Source organism: Stegastes partitus, unplaced genomic scaffold (assembly GCF_000690725.1).
Source record: "Stegastes partitus isolate 25-593 unplaced genomic scaffold, Stegastes_partitus-1.0.2 Scaffold222, whole genome shotgun sequence".
In the NCBI taxonomy this organism is placed as follows: domain Eukaryota; kingdom Metazoa; phylum Chordata; class Actinopteri; family Pomacentridae; genus Stegastes; species Stegastes partitus.
Window position 1 is genome coordinate 154,276 of NW_007577953.1, and position 9,262 is coordinate 163,537.

Genomic DNA, 9,262 nt, shown 5'->3' on the forward strand with positions numbered 1-9,262 from the left:
GCGCGCGCGTGCGTGCGTGCGTGCGTGTGTGTGTATGTACGTACGCGCGCGTGCGTGCATGCGTGTGTGTGTGTAAAAGATTATTTTGGGTGAAAAGGTTTGTTTTTGGAAGCTTGGTCCTGGAATTTCAGAGCTTCTTCAGCGTTCCTCTCTACCAGGAACTGGGAGTCGTCTCTTACTGAGAACGTCCTGCACATGTTCTAGCGTTTCACATACAAGCAGAGCTGATTGTTTCCTGAGATGCTGTTCTGTGTGTTTTTCCATAGATATTTATAAAAAGCCACAGAGATGTCGTTTTAAGTTGTCTTTACAGGTTTCTCAGTGTCTGAATCACCACCTCCTGCTCTTTACTGACTGATCCACTGTCAGCTCTGAGTGTCGCTGCCTTTCCTGCACAATCATATGTTCGTACATCACATTTCTGAGGTTCCTCAGTGGTAGAACCATGCTTTACTTATTCTGAGGCATACCTGGAGTTTAATTAGGGCTGAACTGTTAATGAGCAGGGACACAGAAAAGTCAAATAAAGCTGTTTATTATCGATGATAATAGATCAATGTGTACATGTGGAGAAACTACAGAAATACAAATAATAATAATACCAAGAATGATCATTTGTATGTGTTTGTGTATAAACATAATATAACTGATAAAAACCGTATTTTGTGTGACTTCAGCTGTACGCTGATGAAAACACACGTTCATCATTTATATGTGCAGATGAATGAAGCCACAGCACTGATACCTTCTGTTAATTGTCACTAATTGTATCTGATTTTAGAAATATATATTCACAGTATTTAACACTTTAATCTACATAAACAGAAATTATTTGTAAAATTGCAAACATTTAAAGTTAAGGTTAGAAATGCTGAGTTGGAGGTTTACAGATAAATGATGGGTATTTGTTGTGATATTTAGTGTATTTCAAACATACAGAACATTTCTTGTAGATGTTTTTACCGTGTGTACAAACCGGCCCGGTGGTTCCTCTGCTCCCCCCGGCCCGGTGGTTCCTCTGCTCCTCCCGGCCCGGCTGGCTGCAGGCCTGTAACAATTCAAGGACGCAGCGTTTGTTGGAGGATGTTGTTCCACCCACTCCCACAGTCACACTGCTGCTGCTCTGTCTGTACACTTCCTGTTGTGTCCTCACCACCTACACAAGTGGTCCAAAGGTTCAGTGTCAGAAACTAAAGCTCTTCCTGGACGTATGTCACCAGAGCTCCGCCCTCTAATCCCTCCCCTCTGTCCCTCCAGGTGAGTGTGTGCTTCAGAGAGCCGTGATGGTGAGGAAGAAGCTGACGGCCAGGGAAGGCAGAGGCTGGCTGTCCGGGACTCTCTTCTGTACCCACTTCAGAGTGGCCTTTGTGCCCCAGGACAGTCCCAAACCGGATGTGAGTCCCTTACCTGCTCTGATTTAAGCACTCACCAGGGCTGCAGTCAACCAAAGAAAACCTTGTTCATCTGAAGCTGAACCCTCTTCAGTGAATCTGTTGGTCGCAGAGATAAAAGAATCTGCAGGTTGTGAGCTGCAGCGCACTGAGCGTGCTCGGTCTTCTGGCCTCAACAGCTTCAATGCATCCTAACATGTAAAGCTCGTGTTTGCAGTGTGTTACATCATTTTATTCTTCTCTGCTGAAGTTATAAAACAAGCTGCCCATGTTCATTTGGTTTCTGAAAACACAGGCTGCAGGAGGCTGGGCGGGTTCACAGCTCTGGTCCTCATGGTGCCAACGGTACCGGACTAATCCTCAGACTACTGATATGACTGCAGCCCTGATGCTGACAGTATGGTGGTGTCATCGTCTGTGTGAAGGACAGAACCACATGAAGCACACTGGTCTTTACTGGTGTTCATTCCCTTCAAACAGGACTAATGTCTGTTTGTGTCGTCTGACTATAGAAACCTCATGTTTGTTTGTTTTGTCTCCACGATCTTTACTGGAACAGGACAACGCAGACCCGGTGCTCCTGGGAGACCATGACGTGGCCTTGGCGTCTATAGAGAAGGTCGTCGTCGGTAAGTCAGGCCTCATGGCCTCGTTGTACCTCAGGATCAGTAAAAGGTGTTTAATTTATGCTTTAATAGGCACTGATTGACTAGTGTGGCTTTTAAATATCCAATACCAGGCTCAGACAAATCTCTGTTATGACCGTTTATGTTCATGTTGCGGTCACAGTAGAGGCTCCAGGACCTCAGCTTTACACTCATCTTTATGTTTGTGCTAAACTGGCTCAGAAGAGTAGAAGCAGGAACAAATGATTGTCTTTCACAATAAGCAGGTGGATTTAAACATGAACACTCTTGACCTCTTGGGCTCCTCACCCATTGGTCTGTTTAATATTTATGCCTTTATGCTGCAGTGGGGCCGAACAGGACCAAGCTGGTGACCCCCAGCTCCTCGCTCAAGTTCACCCCAGAGGAGCTGGTGCTTTACTGCAGGGACATGCGGGTCATCTGCTTTCTGTTTGACCGCCTCACCCCGGACGCACAGGTCATCGAGGTGAGTCCGTGTTCAGCAGACGTGTGACTGGGTTGGCTGTGAGTCCAGATCCTGCAGAAGCAGCCGTTCACAGACAGTTCTGCTCTGAGAGGTGTGTGTGTTACGTTTGGGGAGGATTAGCATACAGGTGCATCTTCATTGTTTGTGTGCCTTGGATCTGAGGCTCTGGTTACCGTCATACAGGCATCAGCGGTCTGCGTGGAGGAGCTGGTCTCACACTGAACGGCCTCTGTGTTGAAAGCTGATGACCTTTGTCATGTTGATGGGCTCACTGTGGTTTCCCTCCTCAGATAACCTACACCATCGCCAAGACCGCCAAATCTGGGTCCGTCTTATCTTTCCAGAACGCTGCCCTGGGGAGTGTAGGTGAGTGGATCGATGTATACACCAGCCGTGGCCTTCCTGTGGCCGTTGGGCTCCTCAGGGATCTAGAAGGACACTTTATTGTAGCTCATGTTTTTCCATTTCTATCATTTTGTCCCTGTACCACTGGACTTTTGCAAATTTTGATGCCATTTTTCACTATATATGGTGTAAACTGTATTACAACATCGAATTTTCTATTTAAAACAAACAAACAAACCAAACCTGGGATGGAGCTTTTACATAATAGTGTTATTTTAAACCAAATAAATAATAAAAGAGTCGACTCTGCTGCCATGTCCGGCTGCCTGGTGTACAAACATAGAATGCAAATAATGAAAAGGTAGCTGTAATAAAGACATGAAACCGTTTTGGCTTTCTAAACACAGTGGGATGTAGCCTTCAGCTACCATCACTGTCTTATGAAACTCTCTCAGCAGCTCTCCTTGTGAGGACTTAGATGTGACTCGTCATATTTTCTGTGTGCTCTTCTTGGTGATGTTGTGAAAAGACCATTAGAAAAACCACAGAGGCTGCGTAGCACCCTGTGACGTGAGCTAAACAAGCTAAGTTAGCCTCGTGAGCACATCTGTCTGCACAGCATCACTACAGCAGATGCAGCTGTCGCACTTCAGACATTTCAGGACGTCTATGAATATAAAATGATCCTGTGAGCAGATCCGTGTGTCTGTCTTTAAACTGCCAGGATGTGTCTGAGGTGTTTCCTCCTTTTCAGCGTTTTGTTTGGCTTGTGATCATTCTAACTTATCTTTAAGACTTTAAGCTTGCCGATGCCATCTAGAGAAATCACATTCCTCTGCGGTACTTTCAGAACCATAAAAAACACGTATATTCACATTTTCACACGTTTGGTGTTGACTTGGTACCTAAAGGCTGGTTCTGGAACATCGTCACTGGACTGAAAGATCACAGGTTGTGTCTTATGTTTAATCACAAAGGTGTGTCTGGATGTAGACGCACCAGTCTTCATACACCACAGTGTAGAATGTAGGCAGGTACGCAGTGTGTTCATAAACTAAACAACAGAAATGAGGGCGACACACACACACACACACACACACACACACACACACACACACACACACACACACACACACACACACACGGCAATGTTGTGTTTTTCTGTGAAATTAAAAAAAACAGAAATCTTCACTGGATGACATAAACAACTTTATTCTGGAAACATCGATCTTTCCAGAACAATCAGGGTGATTTAAATGGAACATAATTAAACTGTTGCTCATGTGATCTGTCTCCAGCAACGGCATCCACAGCAGTTTATCTTTGAATGACATTTACATCAGGCGTGGCCCTCGTCGTAAATCCGCTTATTTAAATGGTCAAATAATTAGTGTGATTACCAAGACGGTGCTTGTCATCCTGTCTGCAGCTGAAATATTTCCACATGTTGTGTGTTTTTCAACCAAATCTCCCTTTTCAGCGTTTCTCTCCGTCCTGCTCATGTAGAGCTTCTGTCAGCAAACTCTGTCTTTTGTGAACAAGGTTTGAAGTAACCCCTCAACTATTAAACTGGAGTAAACTATGTTCCATCAGACAGACGTCCGTGTAGATCAGGCGTGAGGAATGAGGACTGTCCCACTGTTTGATATCAAACAGCACATTGTGATGTGGAGCTGACGTATGGTGCAGCCCTGATATAGATCCCTCTGAAACCAAACGGTCTGTAGGGATGATCATGAAAACCACTGACAGACAACCATCTCCACTGTTTATCCGCCTGTCATTCACTTCTTTCTGTGCATATTTTACCTCAAATGAATATTCACGGAAGTAACAGCTCCGTTGAAGTGAGAAGCAAATGCCCACGTGAGTCAGAGCAGGAAGGCGTCAGTAATGTGCTGCTTTCAAAGCCTTCAAAGTTTCCTCCTTTGCTGTCTCTATCGTGTTCTGGTTCCGTTCCTGCTCCAGAGACGGGACGTACCCAGAACCGTGATCAGACTGTCGTTTATCCGTGTCTTCAGCTCCGTGCCATCTGCTTTTGTTTCCGTCTGTCTCTGCCTTCTGCCACAGCATCTGAATGTCATGTTACTGGGGAGGAATGTGAAGCTGGAAACATGCTGGTGTCTGTGCCGACCATAATGACATATAAAGCTCACATCCTCTCTGGCTGGCAAGATCTGAAACGTTCTCCTCTGTGATGACGCAATGAAGCCAGTGTCTCTGAAACCAAAGCCAGATGTGAAGGAATCTCTCAGCGGCTTCAAACAGAGACTCACCAAAAGTTTCAGGGCTCGACAGTGATCGAAAGACTCGGTTTGATTAAACCTCCAACATAAATGTATATTTAAACTATAGGAGAGGAGGAGTCTCCTCAGTTCAGGCCACAGAACACACATCCCTCACAGAGCAGCAGCTCTCAGCAGGAACACACAGCAAGCCGCTATGTGTTCCCTAAGCCTAACCCTAACCCACACAGGGACACGTGAGCCTGTCTGTACGCTATATTATGCTATGCTACAGCTACGCTAGGCTGACCAGGCTGCTCATTATTGTCAGCTCTTGGATAAATAATGCAGGCCCCCCCGTGAGACAAGTCGCTGGATGACCTGCAGTTCAACTCTAGCCCAGGGGTCAAGTGTGTCCGGTGTGTGGTCAGCCTCACAGGAAGCCACGAACGCTACACCAAACCCTGAGACGACGTGGCAGTCATTTATGAACATAGTGGTGCAAAGACCTTGAGATTGTTGGGAGCGTGTTTTTCTTTATCGCCCTTCAAAGCGATTTCAGTCGAGCTCAGAGCTGATAAAAAGCGTCTGAAGGTCGGCTGCCTACTGGACAGCCGGCGCCCAGTCGTTTCTCATTCTGTTTGAATGGCTGCAGCTGTAAAATATAAAGAAAATAAGTGAAACTCGTATTACAAGCTTATTAAATCTGGCATCCCATATATTAGAATGACTGGTTTGTCCAACACACGAACCTCTTCAGTGACCAGTGATATGAAACAGAGAAGCTGGAGAAGAAAGTCTGCATCATTCTGCTAAAAATAACAGAAATAAACAATCTGCAGCAGCCAGGGCTCTATTCACGGGCATGCAGCTGAATTAACTCTCTGATTCTCAGGACCACAGCTCAGTTCCTGCATAGATGCAGAGTTTGTAGAACAGAACTAGAGAAGTTCTGCTGTCACAAGCATCACAGCATTTTTGCACAGGATAGAAATCTCAGCTGAAGTGTTTGAATCACTTTCCTCCTCCAGAAATGAAGCAGTTTCTAAGCAACCGTCACCGAGACACCCACATGAACTGGTTTGAGTCCGCCTCAGACTGGGAGCAGGAGCTGGAGCGGTGTGGAGCCATGAGCTGGAGAGTCAGCTCCGTGAACGACCGCTTCGAGATGTCCACCAGGTACATTCACAGGAACAACCGAATGTGTGAAGCTGTGATATTTAAAAACCACATCTGGTGTTTTTAGATCAGGGTTTGCTGGTCCATCACCTCCTCAGCGTTACTACTGACTGCAGATACAGAACAAGCTCATCCAGCAGCGTGTGAACACATCGGCCTGTACGTCCTTGACAGGAGAGAGCTTTGAAAGCACTCTTTTACAAACACAAAGATACACAAAGCCGAGGATGAAGTCCTGTAAGAGACGCAGAGACTCCACTGAGCATGTGTAGTAGAGGCCTTCAAACTGGTTCATGTGTCTCATACATAACAGTCCATCCATCCTGTGTACATGGTGTCAGCAGAACTGAGTGTTGTTTCTGGTTCTCTCAGCCTGTCCAGGTTCATCGTGGTTCCACAGAAGGTTCTAGACACAGAACTGAAGAAAAGCTTCGCCCACTTCAACGAAGGACGCATCCCTGTGAGTGCTCTTAGCATTGGTCTGGTTCAAGTCACGACTCTGTTCACACTGCTGACCGTCACACTGATTCATCAGCTCATGTGTTGAAAGGAGGAGGCCTCACTCCCATACAACTACGTTCAGAGTTCTTATTCCTGCATTTGTTCCGTAGAAACAAACACGTGAAGGCGTTTTCTCTACCGCGAGCTGCTTGAGGAAGTCCTTCGCCGGCTTTTCTGGCAATAGATCAAAGCATGTTTTCAAATCCAGAGCTGACCTTGCTGTCAGAACAAACCACAAAGAGTTCAGAAGAGCTTTGACTCCGTGTTCTTGCCTTTAGAAAAATGTGTTTACAGCCAAAGCTCTTGTTGCTGCTTGAGAGAAGATCAAAAGGTAGAAACTCTTCAGACAAGCCTTCCCTGACCTCAGCGAGCATGATGTGTTATGATGAGCGATCTTCTACGAGCTGCTTATTAACATTCCTGCCACACTAACTACAGATGAATGCAGATGCAGCCTTTGGGGACTGTGTGTTGTTACAGACTTGGTGCTTTTTGTTGCAGCGCTGGTGCTGGCGACATCCCAGAGGCAGCGATCTGCTGCGCATGGCCAGTTTCCAGAACAACATCTACCACGAGAAGGACGACATCAGGTGTGAACACGTTGGATGCTTTCTCCTGGATGCTGGTGCATGTGTGTGACCAGCCATACGTCAGTCCTGAGTGCAGGGCGCAGCTTCCACCAGACAAAGCGTGGCTCCCAGTACAGTAATAACAGGGTGGCTGTTTGGCTTTAAAGCCTCTGTAGGGACAACTTGTCTCATGTAGAACTAATGCTTAGTCTAAATCAGGACTCTATGAGCAGGAACGTGGCATCAACACACTTCAGTCTTTTCGTTTGCAGACCAGGAGAATTTTCCCTTTCCATTTATCAAACTGGTAGCTTCAGTTAAACTTCTGCTACGGGTCACTCAGCTGTCAACCATAAACCCCTTCCTGCAAATAAAGTGCCTTTTTTACACTAGAGTCTATTTCAATCAGAGAAGATGCACTCACATGTTTAAAAGCTGTCTGAACACAGGAAATAAATGAATATAGCAGTAGGCCGCCAGCTAAATATTACAAGTTGTGACAGTTTAAGAGCTGCCTCATTCAGCTTGAAGTCAGAACCACACACACATGCTGCACTAATCAATACTTTACTGCTCCTCCCAACTCAAACTGTTATTTTGCTCTGGTGGAGTATTGCAGCCTGCCGAGGGGCTCCCAGATCTCCCACATCGTGGTCATTTATGTGATGTTGGTTGTCTCAGGGTGCCGAGACAAATACAGACTTTGAAAGGGAGCTACAGTCTGTAGACGTGGGACCTGCTGCTCTAAGACATCCAATCTGACTTAAATGTTTTATGTCTGAGAGAAGAGATCAGCTGCTCACAAACATTTGACTTAAAGGTCGTTGTGGATGCTGACAACAGTTCTTATATGAATATATCAGCCAGTGTACTTCCTCTGGAGTCAACCAGGAACCTCTTTATTTGAAGGAGACTTGACCAGACAGACACAACATCACACACTGTTAAATTAAGTATGTCAACAAAAGACGGAAAAATCTAACCCACAAAACAACTGGGGGACGAAAGACACGTAAAACAAACTCCAGCTCAGAAATAACAGTCACACTTTTCAACTGCACATGTTTTAGATCAGAGCTTTGATCCCTCCCACAGAGTGGGATCAAACCATTCGGCTGCTCTGAAGGTTAGTTTATGACCAGGGCACAAACCAGGAGGAGAAGGCCGCTCACCAAGGCCTTCACAAATCCTGGAGACCCTCTGGAGCAGCCATGGAGAGGAGCTGTACATATCTGTGCAGAAACATGTCCAGTTGTGACTCGATAATCCGACCTTTAACAATCCGAAAACCTTGCTGTCCGACAGATTTTTAGGAAAAACAAACTGATGGAGGAAACAGAAGTGTGAGCGCTAACTAAACTAGCATCAGCAGCCAAGTACTGCCTGTGTGTTCTGGACACTTCCACCCCGTCAGAGCGCTGCCCCGGGGTGGAAGTGTCCCCCGACCACACAGAATGTTCTGATGTTCATCATTAACTGGGCCTGAACATCCAGAGAGCAGAAAGTTCTACTGGGACCAGCCCTACTAGTTATTATAACAACTATGAACAATAATGAACAACTAATGAGCCTTCCAGCATCAAGCCCTCCTCGTATCTGGACCTCCGTCTGGACAATCCCACAGCCTTGATATCCGACATAGAAGAAGGTTTTACATTTAGTGTCGGGTCATCGAGTCACGACTGCACATTCAACATGTTAAAGTTATATGGAGCAGGGAAAATTAACGGTAACTAGTTAGCAACCTACCATGAAGACACTGCTTGACTCAGCACCACTACCTCCCCAGCAGTGACACGTGCTCTGCTACATGTGCTGCTGACAGTTTTTGTGTTTCATACTGAACAACATAGACATCAGCACCAAAATAACTGTGGGAGCTGGCCAATAAAATCAAACAACTTATATGTGCTGAAAAGGCCTTTATTACAGATGAACA

General features: G+C 45.8%; 1 protein-coding gene across 1 annotated transcript in view; it reads left to right on the forward strand.

The window, feature by feature from the left end:
• Positions 1 to 9,262, forward strand: part of mtmr11 (myotubularin related protein 11) — a 43,654-nt gene that overhangs the window by 15,175 nt on the left and 19,217 nt on the right. Inside the window, exons 3-9 of the mRNA XM_008281113.1 lie at positions 1,258 to 1,394; positions 1,951 to 2,020; positions 2,365 to 2,504; positions 2,795 to 2,870; positions 6,106 to 6,253; positions 6,626 to 6,713; positions 7,256 to 7,387. Of these exons, the coding sequence (XP_008279335.1) occupies positions 1,258 to 1,394; positions 1,951 to 2,020; positions 2,365 to 2,504; positions 2,795 to 2,870; positions 6,106 to 6,253; positions 6,626 to 6,713; positions 7,256 to 7,387 (791 nt within the window). The remainder of the gene's footprint in view (positions 1 to 1,257; positions 1,395 to 1,950; positions 2,021 to 2,364; positions 2,505 to 2,794; positions 2,871 to 6,105; positions 6,254 to 6,625; positions 6,714 to 7,255; positions 7,388 to 9,262) is intronic.